Genomic DNA, 24,010 nt, shown 5'->3' with positions numbered 1-24,010 from the left:
TCGGATTTCCATATATATGTTTGATAGAAAATAAGAAAGTATCCTCAAACGCAGAGAAAACTTTTATGAACCCGAAAAATGGGTCGCAGGATATACTGAGCTCTTCCATACCGGTGGCTCAAAAACAGAAAAGGATTCTGGAACAGATACTGTGTTACGAATAGAAACGGCAGAAGTGTATGCGGTCGTAAGGGCAGCAGATAATGCTGGAATTCACATTGCAAAGGTATTTACTACTTTAGTACTTTTGGCGGAAATAACTTGAAGTTCTCGATTTCCAAACAAAATCTCCAAAACCATAATTGTAAATTGTTGGGGTCATCTAGCCCGAATCAGAAACAACTACTACCTCTGCACTGGGCCAGATTCCGAAAAAATATATTAGAAAATTGTATGAAAGTTATTATCATCGATCAATAGTAATCATGGGATGCAACATTGACGTATAAATCATAAACGCAACATTAAATCATTAATGTTCAATTACATATGCACCATCAAATCAGGGGATGATTTTTGGATGACAAAATAGCATAAAAGATCGATTATCATTTGATCAATGAGTCAATTTTGTAAAAATCTTTAGGTAAAAGAAGTCCAAATAAAAAAGTATTTTGATAAAAATTGTGTTTTTACTAAAATTCTATGTAATGAGTAAAGTTACAATATCCTCTTCCTTATGCAATAAACCTGCACCGACCGAGGACAATGCTGACATAAGTAGGCCCAAATAATCATTATCCATAAATTGTTAGCTTTATTACAGAAGTCCTAAAGAAAGAGCAGACCAATAATGTTAAGAAAAATTGTTAGTAAGTTTTATTATAGTTTTATAATCGCGCCTTGGTCCTGACCTCGTTAAAAAGACGTAGAGATGCAAGGTAGAGCACAACCAAGATAAGTCGGTCGTGATCTCTTCAAGAGAACAGTTATATAAGCAGTATTCGGAGTAGAGTGTTATGGTGAGGATCTCCAACTGCAAGTGTATGCGCGTCGGCGAACAAACGTCACCAAAAAACAATAAAAAAGTGGGGTGTTGCCACTCGTGGATTTAGTATGGTGGAATTAAAAATACTATACAAAAACAAAAATAATCCAAATGAGCCGAAGATGAGCGCACCTCCGCCGGAGGGCACCTTCACCCGATGGTAACACGCAAGAAACGCCGCAAGACCAGCCACAACCCTCTCGTCGCCTCCGACGATATTACCACGATCGAATCCCACATATAGATAGATAGATAGATATGCAGCCCTCGCAGGAGGGAGACCCCCAGCCCATCGCTACCATACGCGAATTCCCAATGATATTCGGAGCTACAACTACGTTCATCTAAACAAAAGACTCCGCCGTAACCTACTTCAACGAAGCAAAAGGATTTAAATCGTAAACTACCTCCACACGTTCTAGGTAGACAGCAATGAAACTTTCAGGACATCGTGGAATATGCGTCTGCATTCGCCAAGGCAGTGATAGTAGAAGACATCGACAACGAAGCGGCAACATCATCATCATCATCAACGGCGCAACAACCGGTATCCGGTCTAGGCCTGCCTTAATAAGGAACTCCAGACATCCCGGTTTTGCGTCGATTCGATATCCCTAAAAGCTGTCTGGCGTCCTGACCTACGCCATCGCTCCATCTTAGGCAGCGTCTGCCTTGTCTTCTTTTTCTACCATAGATATTGCCCTTAAGACTCCGCCGTAACCTACTTCAACGAAGCAAAAGGATTTAAATCGTAAACTACCTCCACAGGTTCTAGGTAGAAAGCAATGAAACTTTCAAGACATCGTGGAATATGCGTCTGCATTCGCCAAGGCAGTGATAGTAGAAGGCATCGACAACGAAGCGGCAACATCATCATCATCATCAACGGCGCAACAACCGATATCCGGTCTAGGCCTGCCTTAATAAGGAACTCCAGACATCCCGGTTTTGCGCCAATTCGATATCCCTAAAAGCTGTCTGGCGTCCTGACCTACGCCATCGCTCCATCTTAGGCAGCGTCTGCCTTGTCTTCTTTTTCTACCATAGATATTGCCCTTATAGACTTTCCGGGTGGGATCATCCTCATCCATACGGATTAAGTCACCCGCCCACCGTAACTTATTCAGCCGGATTTTATCCACAACCGGACGGTCATGGTATCGCTCATAGATTTCGTCATTGTGTAGGCTACGGAATCGTCCATCCTCATGTAGAGGGCCAAAAATTCTTCGGAGAATTCTTCTCTCGAACGCGGCCAAGAGTTCGCAATTTTTCTTGCTAAGAACCCAAGCTTCCGAGGAATACATGAGGACTGGCAAGATCATAGTCTTGTACAGTAAGAGCTTTGACCCTATGGTGAGACGCTTCGAGCAGAACAGTCTTTGTAAGCTGAAATAGACTCTGTTGGCTGACAACAACCGTGCGCGGATTTCATCATCGTAGCTGTTATCGGTTGTGATTTTCGACCCTAGATAGGAGAAATTGTCAACGGTCTCAAAGTTATATTCTCCTATCCTTATTCTTCTTCGTGTTTGACCAGTGCGGTTTGATGTTGTTGGTTGATTCGTCTTCGGTGCTGACGTTGCTACCATATATTTTGTCTTGCCTTCATTGATGTGCAGCCCAAGATCTCGCACCAATAGCCGCCTGTTCGATCTGGATGAAGGTAGTTTGTACGTCTCGGGTGGTTCTTTCCATGATGTCGATATCGTCAGCATAGGTCAGTAGTTGGGTGGACTTGGACTCGGGGTTAAAGAGGACGCATGATAGCGCATCCCCTTGATCTTTTCAGAAAAAAATCTTGAAAAATCGTTTTTTTATATATATGTAACCCCTTAGGTAATGTTTAATTAAACAAAGAAAACAAAACAAAGAAAAACAAGAAAAGGATCATTGTAAAATTATAATCTTTTTAACAGAATAAAGTAAATACAGAGAAGGTTGGGTAGAGCAAACAATGTATAGCCACCGATTGTAATAATTTTTAGCTAGCGAAGCTAATTCGAAGCTACTGGCAAGTTGAATTAGAAGTAAGTCACTACTGAGAAAATAAATGAAATGAAAAGCAAGCGGTGCATTATCTTTTGAGAGTGAGATTAAAAGAGTAGTAGTTTCGAAAAAAAAAACAATTCTTATTTTCCAAATAAATTTTTGATAGATCACACATTTATATTCGTGATCGAAACTACGTAATTTACTGAGCCACAACCTGACTTGAGTTACAACGGCATGCCTTACGTACGAATATACGACAATGCCCTAAAAATGGATTTCTAGATAATGATATAATAATAATAATCGTTGGCCCAACAATCCATATTGGATCAGAGCCTTGAAGTGTGTTAGAACACTTCATTCAAGACCGTAACGGTACACTACGGTATACTGTAGAAGGCAATGTGGTCAGCATTGCGCTCGACCGAGACTATTGCCCTGATTTGACTCAGGTACTCATTCACAGCTGAGTCGACTGGTATCCAACGTCAAATCATGATACAAATCCCACTGCCACCAGTGAAATTTGAACCGCGACCCGCCGTACGATAGCTAATGATAGCCGTAGGCAATAAGAACTGAGATAGTTAGCGTTAAGAACTTTTAATGTCAATGTAATTAGAAATAACCGAAGGCACATTTGCACTTAAGGGGGTCATCCCGTGTGAAGGCCGTTTTTTTTGCCTTTTTTTGAAAAATTATTTTGAAGGACTGGATAAAGATAGAAACGTGATTTTTTCACCATATATTTATTGATATCTCTAGTATATGTGATAAATTCATTTCAGCTTGATTTCGTAGCTAATTTTCGGAATAGGTGTTAATTTATGCACCCATCTTCAAAAAAAGGTGTTTTTCTGCTGCCACGCTGGAGGGCGCTGTGTTCATCTGAGGGAAAAAAACTAAACGGCATTTTAATGTGGATAATATTCCACGGTCCGCAAACTAGGATAATTAGAAAATATTAAAAGGTAAATTTTTGGTGGGCTTTTAAACTTAATTTTTTGGATTTTGCTGTTTTTTACGGCTTTTTTTATGAATAAAAAAAAAAACTACCCGTTCGATTGCAATTATCCTAGTTTGCGGACCGTAGAAATATGTACTAAGGAAGCCGTGAAAATTTCAAAGAATTGGATAGATTTTGAGCTATGGTGGCAGCCGATTTTCAAGCTGCAGTTTCGAGAAAAACACATTTGAAAATTTAAATGTGATTATCAACAGTAAAATTTTAGCTCACCATTAATCTGCTATACTTGGTCCATAGAGAGCACCCTCCGTTTCTTCAAAAAAGTCTTGTAAGGCCGATTGTTGCTTTCTGGTGTCAATTGTGGCTCTTTTAGCGAGGTCAGTCAATCGTCGTTCAGACCGCCCAATTCGCGCTTCATTACGGCGGGCGGCATAAACCTGACATATGTGACCAACTTGACATCCCATTGTCACTAGGATTTTGAGAATGCCATTGAATCCTTCATTGAAAATAATTACAGCCAGAAAAGTGGCTATTTCTACAACCTTGGCCCCAGAATGAAGGTGTTTAGGATCGAAAGTTCAGATCAATGCATTTAACGACTCATTGTTATTTTGGGTCTCTGCTCCTAAACATCTGTTCAAGAGATCATCTCGTGACAAATCTTCGTAGATTGGTTTGATGACTGTCTGAACTTCTTCAGTCAAAGGTGCCTTCCCGTGGTGAAAACTATCCAGTTCTCCTTTAGCTTCCGCTTTGCGCCATTTGCACCCACTGTCCTCCCCTGCTGGACAATTTTGATGCTGAGGATTTTCGTCTCTAGAACATTTATGGAAGAAAGTTTCCCAAATTTCTTGCTTCATTCCTTCTATCGAATTTGCATGTCGACGAATAGCCAGCCCAGGAAATGTAGTGAGGTCCTTATCAGTAAGTTTTCCAGCCCCTCTTTCACCAATGCCTTTGTGATTCTTTGCATTTCTAAGCCGCGTTCCCATTCTTTTTTCGACATGTCCTACGCATTCCTTTTTTACTACTACGTATATTTTATTATTTGTAGAAATTTGTAGAAATACCGGAGAAAACTCCAGCAAAATCTAATATACAATATACAAAACTTGTCGCAATTGGAACATCCATGTTCATGCTTGCTAAAAGTTTCTTTGCTGATGTTGATGCGAAGTCCTTTTCCTTCTCTAATAACTATCGATTCCCATGAAATACTCGTTTTTTAGTGCGAGCAAGACATTGAACGTTAAAGCGATCTCCCTTCGTACGATCCATTTAAAAAAATCACTGAACACACAAACAGCACAATACTTTCCACATAATATAACTGAGTATAGCTTGAACGCCTTTCAGTGCTCACTCTAGACTGGATTATCCTTTTTATTCCAAACAGCAAATAAGTTTAGACAATTGATTGATTTTCCATCTTTTTATATTTATATCTGTGTTCGAATTTATAAGGCTCAGGTAAAAAACTAACAGGTAAAAAAAGATTCGATGCTCTTTCTCATCGAGTACTCTAGCCGCGGCTGCAAACTCCTTACCTGTTTAACCCTGTAATTTCTGAAGGACTCGGAATATCGGAAAATCCCTTTGCCCACATATTCTCCACTATATATAGATACTATTCATGCAAAAAAAAATCGATTTCTCCTACCCGACACCCCTACCCTTAAGCAAGAAAGTGCATTAAGTGCACCAATTTAAGAGTATAGGCAGTATAAGGCAGGATATTGTTAATATAAATAGGAAAAAGAGTCAAATATGTATGTTAGTTGGTAAGTAAGTGCCAACTCAAAAGCACAATAAATAAATATATTTAGGGAACTCATATTTCTATTTTATTAAATTTAGTTACATAATGCATGAACAGTATGTAAGTTACCATTTCAATAAGCGAATGTCAGCGAATTGCAACAACACCATCAATATTAACACGCGCTACCTGGTAAGCAGAATTCTACCGGATGCACCGGAATGTATTGCTGGAGCTGCGTAATAACACAGGTGTAATTTATTATTAAGTAAATCATGTGAGTTAGTCGATGAGTAGATTTGGTCAAATAAAGTTATAATTTTTAAACAAACCGTGTTTAAAAAATTAACTTGTATCACTTAAACGGTTTTTATTATCTGTCGCCAAAATATTTGTTTGTTAACTTGTCGGTAAAGCATTTGAACTTTGTAAAATGTCTGCGAAGGATTTGATTTTTGTCTAAAAACGCAAAAGGCATTCCAGAGGATGAGTGCGAAATTAGTAATTAAGATGGCACAAGTACCTTTTCATGATTCTTTTTGTAGCAGCTAAGATGCCGCTGCAATCTAAAGATTTTATGTTTGCTTAGAATAAAAGGTATCAAAAATCCGCTTCGCTAAATAAGATGTAGTAAGTCTATAAAAGTAAGGAAAATTTACTTGTGTAATTACGAGAACCAGTATTCAGTCAAACGTCGTGGAGGAAACACAACAATAATCTAATAATTTAAAACTCTTTCCTTAAAACAAAAATGCATCTGCGGCCAGTTACGTCACACGTGTTGGATATCCTCCGGGAAACCCTTTTACCTGAACCCGATACAGGATCACAATACGAAACACACCGCAATAAACATTTACAAATATAATTAGGGTTTTTCACGAATTTATCGGGAGAGTAAAACCCGTAATTAAAGGAATGTATCCTGGGTTTTTTTAGCAATATATATAACTGGCTTTTCCAGGATAGTAACTAAGGACATTATGTAAAAGGAATAGAAAATAAATATATAAATACGCTGACTCACAGCCTGTTAAGTCAGTCTGAGTTCGAGCTACATAGTGATCAAAGTGCAAAATCGAGTTTTTGTTATTCGCTCAAGAGGATGGGAAACCGCCACCACGACACCCTCTACACGTAACTGGCCGATACTCATAAATAATATCGAACCACAGATCTCGACTCGTTTGTTAATAGAATGATTTATGTCGGGACGGCGCGAACGCCATTCCCGGCTACCAAAAATTGCACGCACGAGTTATCCGCATTAGGGATAATCGCGGAGGTCAACTCGACCCTAGTGCAATGGCCAAGCCTCGCTCCGGGGGAACCGCCTTAGTGATCACGGTAACCCCTGCGCCAGGTAAGTATGCCTTCTCGCCGCCACAACCTACCATTTATACGCTCGAAAACACGACATGACTACGAATTATAACCAATGAAAATTTCCCATAGAAAATATCTATATGATATTTTCTATGGACACTCCAAGTCATAAAAATGTGCAAGACGAGTGCTGAGACCTAAGACGTTTATATGAGCATTGAACTGAGGGATTCGATGTAGACTTATAATCTGAACTAAATAGAATTTAATATAGACATGAAACTGAAAAATTAAAAGGACTTTCTAATGAAACAAGTATTCCAATTGTTGAAGCGAAAATGTGTTTGATCAAACGAAAATCAGTGTATATTGTAGAATGTTTGCGAGGGATTGGAATTTGGAGACTGGGAAGTTTTGATTTCAATTAGTGTTTGATACAATGCGCATAAACGAAAATACGCATACGCATTGTCGGCTTTATTTCAATGAAAACCATTTCCGTTTTTTGAAAAACGATATTGGAATTTTAAGTAGTCAAAAAACGAAGTTTTGAATTTGTTTCGCAACTATAAAGGAAATGCAACAAAAACGTGTGGGCTGCGAATTCCTTTACATGCAGCAAGTGGCGCCATTTTGTGTTGAGTTTAAGGGGCGCTCTCCATACGTGCGAAAGGGAGGGGCAAATTTGTTTTTTACAGAATATGGCCATGTGGGCTCAATTAGTACTTTTTGAAACTTTTACTTTTACATTTGATATCGGATGAAACGTACGGGAGTGAGGGCTCAAAATATGGCCCACAAAAAGTGTAACAGGTCTCGTTCTCAGAACCTATCCAACCGAATAATCTGAAAAAAATCACAGTGATGCATCTCTACGAAATCTAGGCCTCAAAATACATCCGGTTCCGATATCTGCACAAATACAGTTAATAATAGTGTATTTCCACATTTTAGAAATTTAGCCGGAAACCCCCCTTAAGTTCATGCTAGTTTGGCAGTAATATAAGAAACAACATAACATAAGGCTAAACTCTGGAGGAAACAAAGTTATAGAAGATTAAACTTTTACATTTTATCTTAATTTCGTGCATTCTAAAACGTGTATGACATCATCATAACATATCAATTCGTCAAGACCACAACAAAGTGAACTCATATGAATGATGGGTCGCAGCGAAACATTTCGTTCTCGTTTTTAATTATTTATATATCTATTACTCGAAATAGACACATGTATGTATTTATAATGTATATATTTCGAGAGAATCTTGAGTTTTCCGTTTGCGATGGAGTCCCAGAGGACCCAGAGCATGTATTCTGTCCGAGATTTGTGGAAGAAAGGAAGAAAATTCCATGATTGCATCTATCCAAACCAAATTTCGAAAGGCAGAAGAGAGGGAGAGGAGAAAAGCGCGGTTGCATTCGCCGCATATAGAAGAAAGGTGACTAAGCTAGAATGAGCTGACTCCGCCCCGTGATGTAATACTTTATGGTGGTTCCGCGGGGTAAGGAGAGTGTCGGGGATGGTTTTAGTGGGTAAAAATCCCACACGCTGGTGCGCCCAGCCTAGTGTCTTTTGAAGATTTCCACCTCCTAAAAAAAAAGACAGACGGTCTCGATTCTAATAAGGTTTTAGTTCACACAAAACCTTAAAAATGGAAGAGGAACTAAAAACTTTGTGTATACTCTTTTGCTTAATTGATATCTCACTCAATTCATTTTTCAAATTCAATTATATTTTTCAAATCACGGCCTGCTCCGCCACGGAGAACACTGATGGTAGCCACTGTCAATCGAATTAACAACATTCGAAATAAACTTTGAATGTTGTTAACCCCGTTGCGTCACTTATACATGCTAATGAAGCTTTGGGGTAGTCCCTAGTTCAGATAGATATATTTGTACATTAAAACAGCGGTATTCAATATACGTACTTTACATGTCATCTGTATGCTTTTGCGCACGAAGTAAATCGGAAATATGTGTATGATCAATTTATACATGCACGTGCATATATAATACAGTATTCAGTAATAGGTAATGTTTGTTTGTTTAGTATGAGCATAATATTTACGTCTGTAATATGTACGTATGGCTTGTAGTGTAAAAAAATCTGAAGGCATATTTTGCGTATTTAGCCATATGCGACTGCAAAAATGTGGGAAGAAAGTTTCTCACAAAGATGAACACAAAAAACTTTATACCCAAAGCACCAGCTTCCGGTATTCCGACTTGTTAACATGGTCCGTCGAGCCGGATGGCGATTTCAGTGAAGCAATCAACGGCTAGCTTCAATAAAATTGATTCGTTCCTAAATCCCGGGAATACCAGAAATTTGAATTTTGACCGAGAGACGACAATTTGGTTGTGTGTAGTGCTCGTAGTGTTAATTGGTTCAATTACTTTCGGGACATCATTTATCTATTCACACGATATTCGGTATTATGATGGAGGTGCAAGTAGCGATTGACGCTACTAAGCGCATTAATAAAAACTTTAGGAAGGATACTCCCTATCATATTTCACTGGCAAACTGGAGGATCTGAAGGCGGAATGGGTTACAGTTAGGAAACATCATGTGCAGATGCTCCAAAAACTGCCTGGTACTGACCTGACAAAATACTAAAATACTGAAAGGATAGAGGAAATGTTCCTCAAACTGGGAGCCATATTTTTGATCAGATAGCGACGTACCAACCTGCAACAGGAATTCAGGCTTCTACAGAGGCCCGCTCAACATCAGCACCAACGACTAAACAGTCAGCAATCAAACTATCCCGCATTGAAATCCCAAGGCCCGATAGGTGCTTCGAACATTGGACCCAGTTCTACGATATAGTGTTGTCTTTATAAACAAACAGCATCAACATTTCCGACCGCAAGGGTCACAGTGGTATCGAACGGTAAAATGGTTGTGCTAAGAGCCCTTCTGGATCAGAGTTCCCAAGAAAATTTTGTCACTAAAAAGGCTATGCGACAGCTCAACTTGAAACAACAAATGACCGACATACAAATTCAAGCAATCGGTAATACGTTTGTAACAATTCTGGGAACAGTTAATTTCAACATTTCGCTAAATCGCGATAACGGACGAGTGATGAACATTGAGGCACTGGTCATGGATTGCATTGTGAGCAACTTGCCGACTTTGCGCATTCTCAAAAACAATTGGATACATCTAAGTGGTCTCGACTTGGCAGACCCGGATTATCACTCACCGGGCCGCATCGACATGTTGCTAGGAGCTTGCCAACTGCCACAAATGCTATTGCCTGCGGTCATTGGATTGGATCGTTTCAAGAGGAGTCCCAGGCCACCAGAAATCATGCTTCGTCAGTCAAGTGCCAATCACATTGCAACCAACTACAGTGAAGGATAGTTTGCACAACATGCTAAAGCGCTTCTGGGAAATAGAGGAGATTCCAATCGCCTCTAAGTTATCAAGGGACGCGCGCGAGTTTGAGGCTCACTACGTCGCAACATATCGAAGGCATGATGAGGGATATTCATCATGCACCGGCCACTGAATTATAGTCTGTTAACTAACAAAACCCGACTCAGTCGCAACGAATCTCTTCAACAAGAATACCGGAAGTTGGAGTTAGTCCCAAAACACGAGCTGAACCAACCAGTATCGTACTATTTGCCACATCATCCTGTTATAAAAGAATGTAGTTTTATGATAAAGGTGCGAATTGTCTTTGATGCATCAGCAAAGACAAGCATAGGCAAATCTTTAAATGACATCATGAGAGTTGGGCCAGTGGTACAAATGGACTTATACACAATCCTAATACAGTGGAGGTGGCACAAATACGTCTTTACCGCCGACATCAAAGGCATGTAAGGCCAAATCTGGTTGGATAAGAGTCAGTAGGACCGCCAACACAACCTATAACGCAACAGCCCACAGGAAGCAATCAAAACATATTGTCTCAAAACAGTGACATTCGGGACAGCCTCCGCACCATACTTAGCAACAAAAATGATCCAACAATTGGATGATTGCGAAATCAAATGTTACCCTACAGGAGGTAAATTATTACGGGAGAATTTTTTGTGGACGATCTGCTGGGAGGGGCAGACTCAATCATAGAGTGCAGAGGTGCATAGCACTGCTGATTGAGGCAGGGTTTGAGATTTGTCAGTGGGCCGCCAATTGTCCTGATGTTATACAGGGGCTACTAGGTGAAGCGACACGGATGGATGAACAAGCATGGTTGTCATCCGACACAAGTGAAGTCAAAACATTGGGGGTACGATGGTGTTCCGTTCCTACAAAGAGAAAAATAATTAATGAAGCAGCCACAATCTTTGATATTTTGGGTTGGTTCGGTGGATTTAGCAACAAGAGGAGTAAAACCTTCACAATTATCCAGTGACACGATACATTGGCATGGATCAACTTGATTGAAGTCACCTGCTACTGAATGGCCAACAACGAGGTATTCGGTCCAAACATCGACCGGTGCACGCAAAACAGAGAAAACACTGTCCATTGTCAAACGCGAATGAAATAAATTACTCCCGATTACTACATGGTGCATGCGCTGGAAGTATAGACAAGCTACAAGGTACATATCTGTTGCTGAGCGAGAAGATGCGGAAAAAACTCTCATTAAGGTTGTCCAGAACGAAATCTATAGTGCGGAAATTAACGACTCGAAGGAATCCAGCCACCCTTTCTCACCTCCGAACCAAACACTGCATTGTTAAATGACGACAAACAGTAAGAAATAAGTAAGGGTGGTCAAAGGGTAGTATAGGTCCCGGGGCGAAACGTGGATTGGTACCCACGATGGAGCATAAAACCTGGGAAATGCCTGCTGAACCAACACCAACAGCTCTACTACCAAACCCTATCTCCACCTCCACGTGGTGACCGCTGGGAGCTCTTTCTTGACGAAAAGCTGCAGACGGAGAAGGATGAAGGCGAGTCTCCCGCGCCTAAAAACGGGACAAATTGTACCAACTGGTCCTCCAGGTTGGGGGTTGGGTAGGGCTGACAACCCTACACGGAAAACAACCGTTACGAAGCCACAACAGGAGCCTCGGATAGGACGGATATTAAAACGACGGACCCGGCAACGACAAAGGAACAACGATTTGCGCATTTTCTCATGGAACGTGCGCTCCCTGTACAGAGATGAGGCTGATAAGCAGCTAGCCGATACCCTATCCCAATATAGGGCTGATGTAACAGCGTTGCAAGAGATGCGATGGACAGGGACCGGTTTCCTGGAGAAGAGCCACTACACCATATATTATAGCGGCCATCCAGTAAACCATGTGCTCGGAGTAGGTTTCTTAGTCAGCCAAAAAATGAAACCTGCTGTTATCGGCTTTGAAAGTATAAGCGAACGGCTATGCACTCTGCGCTTGCGAGGCAAGTTTAGAAATATAAGCCTCATAAACGTTCACGCCCCTACAGAGGAGACTGCAGAGTCGGAGAAGGATACCTTCTACGAGGCAGTAGAAAGAACCCTCGAAGCCTGTCCCAGATATGATATCAAAATCATACTTGGGGATTTTAACAGCCAAGTAGGGAAGGAGCCCGTATTCAGGCGATACGTTGGCTCCCATAGCTTACACGAAAAAACAAATGATAACGGACTGCGGACTATTCAATTAGCAGGGTCACACGAAATGGTTGTTGGAAGTACCTGGTTTGCGCGGAAAGCGGTCCACAAACATACGTGGGCCTCTCCAGACGGGACCACTTTCAACCAAATTGACCACGTGTTGATCGAACGCCGCCACCTCTCAGCCTTGATGAATGTCAGAACATATAGGGGGGCCAATATAGACTCGGATCACTATCTCGTTGGCATGGTGCTCCGAGCTCGAATAACAATACCACCTAGAATCCCCTCTGACAATCAGGTGAGAGTGAACACTGAAGCCATCCACAACACAACCCTCCGCGACACCTATAAGAGGGAAATGGATGCCGCAATAACCGCAGTCAATAGAGGACCTGGAGATGAAGCATCAACTAATGATCTTCACAACCACCTGAAGAACGTTATCATGGATACGGCCACAAATATACTTGGCCCCAGCCGCAAAAGGAGTCGGAACGGCTGGTTTGACGATGAATGTAAGCTAGCAACGGAACGGAAGAATGCCGCATACCGAGTAATGTTGCATTCTCAAAGAACGCGGGCACGCGCAGAGACTTATCACGAACTCCGTCGAGCGGAGAAGCGACTTCACAGACGGAAAAAGGAAGCCTGGGAGAACCAACAAGTCTGTGAACTAGAAAAGTACAGGGAGCAACCGCACCAGGCGCGGAAGTTTTACCAACAAGTCAGCAGGATGAAGCCTTATACACCTCGATGCTCATCCTGCCGAGACAAAGAGGGAAATCTGATTTCCGACAGAATGGGCATATTAGAGCGATGGGTTGAGTACTTTGATGAGCTCCTGAACAACCAGAACATCGGCGAGTTGGAGGTCCCGCCAACTGAAGACGACGGACAAATACTGCCACCACCAAGTTTAGGAGAAACAGTCCGTGCAATTCATCGGCTAAAAAATCATAAGTCGCCAGGAGCCGATGGAATTACAGCCGAATTGGTTAAATATGGAGGCGACCAGTTACACCAAGTGGTTCATCAACTTGTGCTCAAGGTATGGGACAGCGAATCAATGCCTGACGATTGGCAGCGAGGCATAATCTGTCTCATACATAAAAAGGGAGATATCACACAGTGCAGCAATTATAGAGGTATCACGTTGCTGAGTACCATCTATAAGATATTCTCCACTATCTTGCTAGGCCGGATAGCCCCATACGCCCAGAACATCATTGGCCCATACCAAAGATCAGATTTTCTCTCTGCGGCAGGCGATGGAAAAACTGTTGGAATATGGACAACAGTTGCACCATCTGTTCATCGACTTTAAAGCCGCCTATGATAGCATAGCCAGGGTAAAACTGTACACGGCCATGAGGGAATTCGGTATCCCGACGAAATTAATAAGACTGACTAGGCTGACCCTGACCAATGTGCGAGGCCAGATAAAAGCAGCAGGATCACTCTCAAGACCATTCGACATCAACAACGGTCTACGACAAGGGGATGCGCTATCATGCGTCCTCTTTAACCTGGCCCTCGAGAAGGTGATCCGTGATGCTGAGGTGAATGCAAGAGGTACGATCCTCTTCAAGTCCACCCAACTACTGGCCTATGCTGACGATATCGACATCATGGGAAGAACCACCCGAGACGTTCAAACTGCCTTCATCCAGATCGAGCAGGCGGCGCGAGATCTTGGGCTGCACATCAATGAAGGCAAGACAAAATACATGGTGGCAACGTCAGCACCGAAGACGAATCAACCAACAACATCAAACCGCACTGGTCAAACACAAACACGAACAAGAATAAGGATAGGGGAATACAACTTTGAGACCGTTGACAATTTCTCCTATCTAGGGTCGAAAATCACAACCGATAACAACTACGATGATGAAATCCGCGCACGGTTGTTGTCAGCCAACAGAGCCTACTTCAGCTTACAAAGACTGTTCCGCTCGAAACGTCTCACCATAGGGTCAAAGCTCTTACTGTACAAGACTATGATCTTGCCAGTCCTCATGTATTCCTCGGAAACTTGGGTTCTTAGCAAGAAAAATTGCGAACTCTTGGCCGCGTTCGAGAGAAGAATCCTCCGAAGAATTTTTGGCCCTCTACATGAGGATGGACGATTCCGTAGCCTACACAATGACGAAATCTATGAGCGATACCATGACCGTCCGGTTGTGGATAAAATCCGGCTCAATAGGTTACGGTGGGCGGGTCACTTAATCCGTATGGATGAAGATGATCCCACCCGGAAAGTCTATAAGGGCAATATCTATGATAGGCAAAGAAGACGAGGCAGACCCTGCCTAAGATGGAGCGATGGCGTGGGCCAGGACGCCAGACAGCTTTTAGGGATATCGAATTGGTGGACCTCGGCGCAAAACCGGGATGTCTGGAGTTCCTTATTAAGGCAGGCCTAGACCGGATACCGGTTGTTGCGCCGTTGATGATGATGATGATGATGAAACAGTAAGAAATCGCCTCCGTCATTGCATCACACGTTTACTTTACAGGCAGGACGGTCATACTCAGCTGATGGGGGATCTTCCTCGGAAGAGGGTCAGTCCATCGAAACCATTCCACCACGTGGGTATTGATTATGCAGGCCCACTAGATGTCGGAAAACCCAATGGGAAAGGCGGCACGACAGAAAAAATGTACATCGCTGGGTTTGTGTGCTTCGCTACCAAGGCCATACACTTCAAACTAGTGAGTGACCTCGCAGGCGACGGTGGTTTCACAGTTCACAGAAGAGTATGCACGGATACATATAGCGGCAATAGACGAAACATGATCGGGGCCTCTCGTCAACTTCAAGGTTTCGAACGGGTTATTTAGCAACCGCTCGAGTCGAAAGGAAACTCGGATATGAGCGCATCTAGTGGGAGAGTGCAGTAAAATCGATAAAGTTCCATCTCAAATGAATAATGGGCAATAATAAGTTCGCTAGTCAAGAAATGAACACAGCTCTTTGCCAAATAAAAGAATTTTTGAACTTTCGTCCGTTATGTAAAATAAATAAAGATCCACGTTTCTAGGAGCTGATGGTCGGGTCAGAGTACCAGGCGTAAAAATTCAAGACAGTATCGTTAGAGGACTCATCGCGATGCTTTGTCTGTTAACTTTCCAAGACGAGAGTCAGGAGACTACCGACGACCTCAAGGATGAAAAGTCAAAAAATCGAGCAACCAACCGAACAATGTCTATCATGGTGGTGGCTGATAATCGTTAGTTAGGGAGCCAAAAAAATTCCGTACAATATTACCAATTTCAATATCGATAACGCCGGAATACTTTTTGAACATGTCACAAACACAAAGGTCAACAGTGGAGAAGGGAAAATCGTCTATTGCTACAATCTAACCCCCTAGCACAGCCTTGCAAGGATTGAAAGTTAGCATAGACAAAATAGTGCCATGAATTATTAAAGGGTAAACACCACTGCAAGTTGATGGCCACCATATGTCATGATCATTGTAAAAAATTTTGGATACACAGGGAATGCTAGCTGACAATAATGTGCTTCTCCTTCAAAGAGTCAAGAGAGGTGCACCCTATATTTAGTTGGGACAGCCGACAAGCTTTATTCGGCGTACTTGATAATGACCTCGCACAAAAATACCTCAAGGATATCCAGCAAATTACCAGAAACCAAAACCATTTGAGGAATATATACAAAAACATGACCTCGGTAATCGACCTTACTGCGCACACCTTGCAATCTCAGGAAACCAAATTCGCAGACTTCGCATCTTCTGTCCGGACCAATGTTGAATCTTTAAGAAAGGTCGTCAATGAAATAAGCGACACGGCTCAAAGGTCTAACGAGCTTCACAGTTTGATTAAAACAATCATGTTCAATTGTGGGAGTACCACCGCATTAAGGACATGCTCATAAACAGCATCATCGATCCACAACAAGGAATCTTAAGTGCTCAACCGTTCCTAGTGAAAACACTGAAGCAACAGATCGCGGAAATTCATAAGCATTTGGAGTTCGGTTACGATTACGAGAAGACAAACTAAATTGAGTAACCCTGTACAGGATGCTCAAGGTTCGCGCCGCGCTACACGAAAATGTGATAATATTCGAGCTTACTCACCCGGTAGTTGACAGTGATCCCTTGGACTTATATTACCAACGAAAGTTTCGGATACTAACATTTGTGTCGGTGTGTCGGTTCAGTTCCAGGTATTTAACCAGTGGCGCGATCGGTTTTTCGCGTTATCCAGTGAAGACTCTTCTATGTGTATGAAACTAGAAAATCAATGTCTATCCCCCTCAAAAGCCCGATAAACAATATAAGTTCCGAGCGATACAAATGTGAAGTCAACACATTCATTCAAGGGTCATTAGACACGCACAAGTGCCTGCTGAGGACAACTTTCTCAGGAGATTGGATCGAGCTTATGAGTCCCAACAAGTGGCTTTTTATACTAGGTGATCTGCAATTTCAGAAACATAAGTTTTATTACCGTTCAGGTAAAAGTGTCGAAATTTGCTATATAGCTTGTTACCATTACTAAAACGTAAAGTAACTTGAAGGATTGTCCATTCACGCATCAATTTCCCACAAATAACAAATAACAAACACTAGACCGGATGCCTTCACGTAGATAAGATTTAAACTGCTCGCTCGATGACATCACCGCGTTTTCTTTTCCGCCTTGTGAGAATGCAATTGTTAAACCATTATAATTAACTAATGAGCGTCCCGAATTGGTTTTATTAACGGATATGGTAATTTGGCAGGTGAAACTATTATTTCGGCATAAAAGAATATATAGTCATTTTCTAACGCGGGGAGTCTATTGTCAACGAAAAACTTAATAGTGGGTCAACAAGCACAGTTAATTTGAAAGGGGCAAGCTCCTCGTCAAGGCACGGCCACCGAACTCTTCTTCATTTCAAAATCCAAGGCCACCAAGTTGTTAGAACCGAGTCGAACTTAGAATTATTCTCTTTGTTGTGATCATTTGGATTAGAAAATGAATTAAGCTTATCTTTTAGTCCTCTTAATTCTGCCATTGCAGGAAAATTTTGTAGTAATAAATTTGAAAGCCACTCTACTCTCATGAAACTCCAAGCCGATCTTCGCCTCTGCGTCCAGCTCATCCGCTGCCAACATCGTCATCAGCCAGTCCAGGTAATTTTTTCTTTCTCAATTAAAATGATTCAAAAATTGACTTCTCACAAGATGGAAAAGAAAACGCGGCGATTGGCTGACACTTCTTTTGATGTCACGGAGCGAGCAATTTGATTCTTATCTACGTGAAAGCCCACGGTTTAGTGTTTGTTACTTTTTACTATTAAAGTAATTAATCGGTTTTTAACAAAAAAGTGGTCAATTGTTGCGTGAAAGGACAATCTTTCAATTTACATTACATTTTGTCAGTAATGCTAACAAGTCATACAGCAAGTTCTGACATTTTCACATGGGCGGCGATAAAACATACGTTTCTGAAAGATTCGAAAGCCGCAGATAAAAAAAATTGATTTGCACGCAGGATTCGAACCTTGAGCCGGTTGAATATTCTAGGGTATCTCTTCCGTTGTGACTTGATTTGAATTTGAACAATAGCGACACAAAATTCTAACTCAGTTATACATTATCAATTAAGATTGGAGTTAAAGTTCAAAAAATGTTAACTCACATTGAAATGATCCCCAACATTTAAACCTGACTTCAAAGAAACTGGATTCCGTTGGTCAGTTGCGATGCACTTCTTATGATATTTCCTTTCGGGCGGGGCTTTCGGAGTTATATGTGGAGCGAGGCACGAAAGCCCGGAGGGCGCCTGGCATCGCTCCGCCATACTGCTTTCCTCACCAATTCAATGGTGGATTTTATTTTGTCAGGACTTACACTACGCTCTATTTCTCATATTGCCTGCATTGTCCATTGAAGGTATTCTTCCCCACTGTCCAATGGTGCAGTTAATATATACCCTTCTGCGATAACCGTCAGCAACAGTCCGACCCGGATTCGTGTCTGCTATCACAAGGTTTGTTATAGATTTAGTAACAATAGAGTTTCTAAATTTGCAGGTTATTAGCCCTCTGTTTCTACGGGTCTTAATCGCCTACAAGCTGGGAATACTTTGAGTGTATCTTTAAATACCAACTAACAGGAGAGTTTTTATGATATGCCCTTAAAATAAATAGCTGGTCTCTAACACATGCACCCCGTCCTCTTTGCAATTGATGTTAAAACTCAGACCTACTTCTGAAAGAGCTAATCGCGGCATTTCATTTGAGGCCACACGGCTATATTCGATGAAAAAAATTACAACCCCCTTTTGCATTTGTGGGGACCTCCCCTTAATTTTAAACATTGACTGATGTCTTTTACTGAATGCGTCGCGTCTCTATAGGTTTGGTGAAAAGTGCGTGTATTAAACAGACATACCAACAGTATGGGATTCATAGTTCCCGCATTCCATCTAAATTTCATGTCTTAGATTGTAACAAACAGACGAAGAGTCAGACAATGAACCAATTTTAATAATAAAGTTTTGTTTTCAATTACCAAATACAATAAGCAGATGAGCGCATCGTACGCGTATTTCTAACAGTTAAATGTTTAGTCAAATAAATAAAGCAATATCAAGCAGAATTCAGTTTGTTAATGCTAACAATTCAGCAGACACCTCATGCATAGGTTACGTACCTATAATTAAAGCATAAACATCACGTAGTTAGAAGTTTTCAAAAGTCTCAATCGATTTGAGAGAAATCTAAAGGCCTATAAAAGATGACAATAACTGTGCAATAGTTGTCCGTGGTCTGAATTAGAAAGCGTTTGACTCAACAAGATTAGCTTCTTTTTAGAAAATAAGAGCGAAAAAATCATTAGACCGTTTTGAGAAACATTGTACTTACTAAATAAACATGAAAACGAGAGCGTAACATGAAAGAGGTAGTTTTTCATTTTAGTGATGACTTCCCACATATTTAGAATAACCGCCCCAAAACATGGAAAATTCAATACCAACTCAACAAAGCACTGCACTAACACTCAATTCTTTTCTCGTTAAAATAATTGATTCAGCGAAAATAGTAAAGGCTTCAGAGCCTAATCAGTAGTCACATAAGAGTATCTTTTTTATTGCGAACATTCCAAGATATGGAAGATTGAATATAATTCAATAAGTTTAATTTTGAGAAAACAACACTACACTGACAAACAAATAGGCAAAATGGTGACTCAGACTGCAATGATAGATTTACAATTGGAGTAAGTATACAATTCTCAGAGTAGCAGTTTATAAAACGATTTCGTAGGTAAAACCGTCATTTATGGCTACCAACTAACATTTTCATTTTGCCTGAATGCCGAATAGGTAATATGATCTCTAATATATCATTTAAATTCCAAATAAGACTGTATGAGACAATCCCACGTTGCGTTTTTCTTTGTCATTATACATGAATAATAATCGCAAACGAAATATACACTTTGATGAATTTGTAAATTATAATACGAGCTAGCAGTAATCTACTTGAGACGGAAAATTCAATTTCAGACCCGATTTTTTTGCAAAGTAAGCTTTGCGCAGTAATTATTCTGCAAAAAACGTCTTATTTGCTGTTCATGTGTACAATGTTATATTGTACATTGTACACTGTACATTGTTTAATCAATCCTTACGAAAATAATTTTTTGCCGATTACTTTTTTATGGAAGATATCCCCCCAAAAATCCAATCAAAACCAGAAAAACTGTATTTAATTTATACAATACTGTTTATTGAAATAAGTTGAATTCTACTCACTTTTCGTCGTCACAAGTTGAGATTGGTCCTATTAATTTTTTGGGTTTAGTAAGCCTCAAATTCATATCTTGATCCTCAGCCGCTGCAGCACCTTTACTATCATCAGGCATTTTCGAAAATCGTTGCTTATAAGTGAAAACTATTGCTTCGTTCTCTACAGAACTGTCCGAAGGACGAGCACTACGATCTAAAATTTCATAGAAAAATTATATCACATACTATCTTAGTAATGACAAAACAAACAGCAAATAGAAAAATTACCCATGCTATCTCGTAATTGGGCCGAATGTGGCCAATCTTCATCGTCGGTAAATACACTCTCGGAATCTGTAGGACTTGAGCGACCGCTTCGTGGACGTAACTGTTGCTGAAATGACGCAAACATAGGATCCAATTATTATTATTGGTTCGATTGAATATAAAGTAATTATAAATTAAGTGATATTTGAGAGGGAAGAAATCTTTTTGGACTCAATTTTCAATGGGGTCCTAGCTATCCAGAGACAACGGGTCGTTAGGAATACTTTCCACCTATTGCAATAAATGCTAGTGTACCCTTGGCATAAATTACTATTCGTGCGTTGCGAAAGAATGGCTTTTGTAATCGTTCCTATTTTTTGTCTCTTTGAGCTTTGAAGTCAAACTCCCTGGTGAGCATATACTTTAAACCTTTATCAATCTATTTGTTTGCCTTCATACCTCAAAGTAATTAATAGCCATATTATTTACAACATTTATTGCTAAGGATTGAAAGTCTTCAAAAGACAATGATTGGGTTGCGTACACGATTATCATCTAGGAAATTGCCTACTACATATTTGCCTCTCCACATAAATCGTCATTCTCTCTGCTAAGAACAGCTGCTTATACCTACACTTCCATCAAACTCATCGGTAGCTTGCGCTGGTTCATTTCCAAATTCCCTGCTCGGATACTGAAAAATTGCATTGCCCAAATCTTCGAAAACGAACTTTTCAACTTGAATCAGTGTAGAGAATTGCGATAGCCTAATAATTCGTAAAGAATTTAAGGAAATCCCAGAAACGACCAGTCTATAGGACGGTCCTTATCCGATCGTTTGTATTTGCCACCTAATAAATGACTTCTATCTGCCAGTATTATTTTGTGATTCTAAGGAACTTAACCCATCTATGATACGCTGATTTTATCCGCCGAAACGCAATACCTGATATTGCCCGGAAGCTATCACATAATTTAGAGTAATCCTTCTGCAGATGACATTCATTCTACAATTAGACTTTCTATATTTCATATCGTCTTTTCAAGGCTAATGGTAGCAGCTTCCTGCCATAAACCTGCTCAACAAGAAACTTAGTAAAGGAAGAGAAATTTACCAAACATAGATTGTCATTACCGAATTTCAAACCATAGCTCTGAAGAAGGCGTAAAAAAATAGAAAGGAAAAGGAAATGGTTTCTGATTTTTATTTGAACTGTCATTTGTAGATTTTTGTACGCGTTTGGGTAGATTTCAATTTATAAGTTACAGTTTAATGGTGAATTTTGTGTTTGCTGGCGTGTTTTGCCCATTATATTTTTCGATATGGGTTGTATTTGAGTTCTTCTTGAATAACGACGAATTCGAGTTTTTCGAATTTCTTGGAATCTGCTAATCCGTTCATTGAAAAAGGTTCGACTTAGTTTCAAGGATTTTTTACCTGATTGTCCCCAGTTTGAATATTTTATTTATATACCGATCCATTAATCATTCTACTTGCCTATCTGCTCATTGCCGCCAACCAGAGGCATTCGATATATTTGACAACCTATCGAAGTCCAACAGGTACTTGGGCACCTTGTTTCTGCCTTAAAACAGAAACAAGTATGTGAAGCCTGTACCATCTACAAATTTATTAAAGTATGTTGAATCTACTCTCTTTAAAGTTTACACAATCTACTCGCGGTTTATATGTTATTTCTTCTGCTCGACATTTAAGTTTAGCGCGGCGTAAACCCATTTCCTTAACCAATCCGGCATTTGTATTGCTTGCAGCTCACCTTTAGCCGTATATGCATACTAAGCCCATCTTTAATTAAAAATCGCACAGATTTACCATAGCAACATAATCATAAATACTACTTTAGACTTTATTATTTTGTAATAACTTGATTTACGTTATTCGTGTTTAATTATTATATGTTTTATAAATTAAAAATAATATCTAGACTTACCGGACAATTATAAATTTTCGGCGAATACGAATGACTAACAGTTAAATTAAGCCCAATCTGTTTATCTGATCGGGGCGTAGTGTAAAATTTCGGATCTAGATTATTTAATGGCGTTGTTGGATTGTCATCACACTGGAAAGAAAGTTCACTTCAGAATAGGCAAGCAAGATTTCCACTGAACAATCCTACCATAAATTTAGTACCAGAGTAGCATTCACTAATAGGAATATATGGTCCAGAGCACGTACTTAAAGCTGGCGATTGTTCTAGGCACCCTTCGATTGCTGTATCGCTAAGAACTAAATTTTCAGGAATTCTTTTAGTAATACCTGTTGAACTAGTAACCGTTTTTGCTGATGACGATGACAGCGAAGCAGAAGTTGTTGGTTGTTCAATTAATGATTGGGATCGATTATGATTCACTGTTGTTTCGTTTTTCGAATCATTTATTGAGGAATTTGGTTTGGAACGTAAACTTTGGGTTCGCTCAAGAGTTGCATTTGCATTAGCTTCATATGATGATGTACCATGGGGCGGTACCTCATTAAATGGCAACGATGTATTCACGTAATGGAAATCATTGTTCTGATATGTTTCGACTGTCATGTTTTCAGTTTGTCTTATTAGGTCTGGTATGTTTGACTTCTGCTGTTGTAATAGTTCCCGTTGGTTTGCTTTACTTTTTGCAGTCGCAGCAGATTCAGCGATGTCATCATTGAATGTTGAATTTATTGTGCTTTGTGAAGATTCATAAGTGTCGTCACAGAGATTATAATCTGGAATTCAAATTAAATAAGGGTATTATTGCAATATACATTTATTAGGTCCGAACATGGTTTTAAAGCGGCTAGTAGTGAGATTGCAGTGAGTAAGCATCTACTTTATTGTGACCTTCTCAGCAAAAATATAAAAGCATCGCCAGATTATTCCAAAAAGACCACCAGATTAAAAACGCATCGCCCAAAGAAAATATGATATACCATATTGAAATACACAAATAATATATAGCGGCCGTAAAATTTTATGTGAGTGCTGGCTATTATCCGATGGCCCGATGCAGACATAAATTGGTGAAAGCTTGGAGCTTCTAAGTCGCATGTGCTACTTCAATATAGCAGAAAGACTATTGGCGCGGAAGAGTTTCAACTTGACGTTGGTGTTGAGGAAGTTGCATTTCAAGATTTTCGACAAAACAGCAAAAGTAAACTTAGAGCTGTTAATGCGGCAAGCGACATGAAGTTCGGTGTTGCAATCGACAAAACTGTCGGACGACTTCGATGCTCTGCCCAATACTGTAAATAGGAAGAGTGCGTGATTATCTGCCAGACTGAGAATCTGGGCTTTGTTGATACTTATCTTCAGCCCGACTCTACTTGCCTCTCTTATCAAATCCAGAGCCATTTGAGCAAAATC

At 40.3% G+C, this 24,010-nt stretch overlaps 1 protein-coding gene and 1 non-coding gene across 2 annotated transcripts in view; both read right to left on the bottom strand.

The window, feature by feature from the left end:
• Positions 1–24,010, bottom strand: part of LOC119648678 (protein daughter of sevenless) — a 54,782-nt gene that overhangs the window by 6,386 nt on the left and 24,386 nt on the right. Inside the window, exons 3-6 of the mRNA XM_038050471.1 lie at positions 22,787–23,373; positions 22,598–22,729; positions 20,667–20,772; positions 20,406–20,592 (exon numbers count right to left, since the gene is read on the bottom strand). Of these exons, the coding sequence (XP_037906399.1) occupies positions 20,406–20,592; positions 20,667–20,772; positions 22,598–22,729; positions 22,787–23,373 (1,012 nt within the window). The remainder of the gene's footprint in view (positions 1–20,405; positions 20,593–20,666; positions 20,773–22,597; positions 22,730–22,786; positions 23,374–24,010) is intronic.
• LOC119650501 lies at positions 6,920–7,083 on the bottom strand. The gene has a single exon (XR_005249315.1). It is a non-coding gene; the product is annotated as a U1 spliceosomal RNA (small nuclear RNA).

Source organism: Hermetia illucens, chromosome 2, assembly GCF_905115235.1.
Source record: "Hermetia illucens chromosome 2, iHerIll2.2.curated.20191125, whole genome shotgun sequence".
NCBI lineage: Eukaryota > Metazoa > Arthropoda > Insecta > Diptera > Stratiomyidae > Hermetia > Hermetia illucens.
The sequence above is the reverse complement of the archived record's forward strand: the minus strand, read 5'-3'. Positions and strand labels throughout refer to the sequence as shown.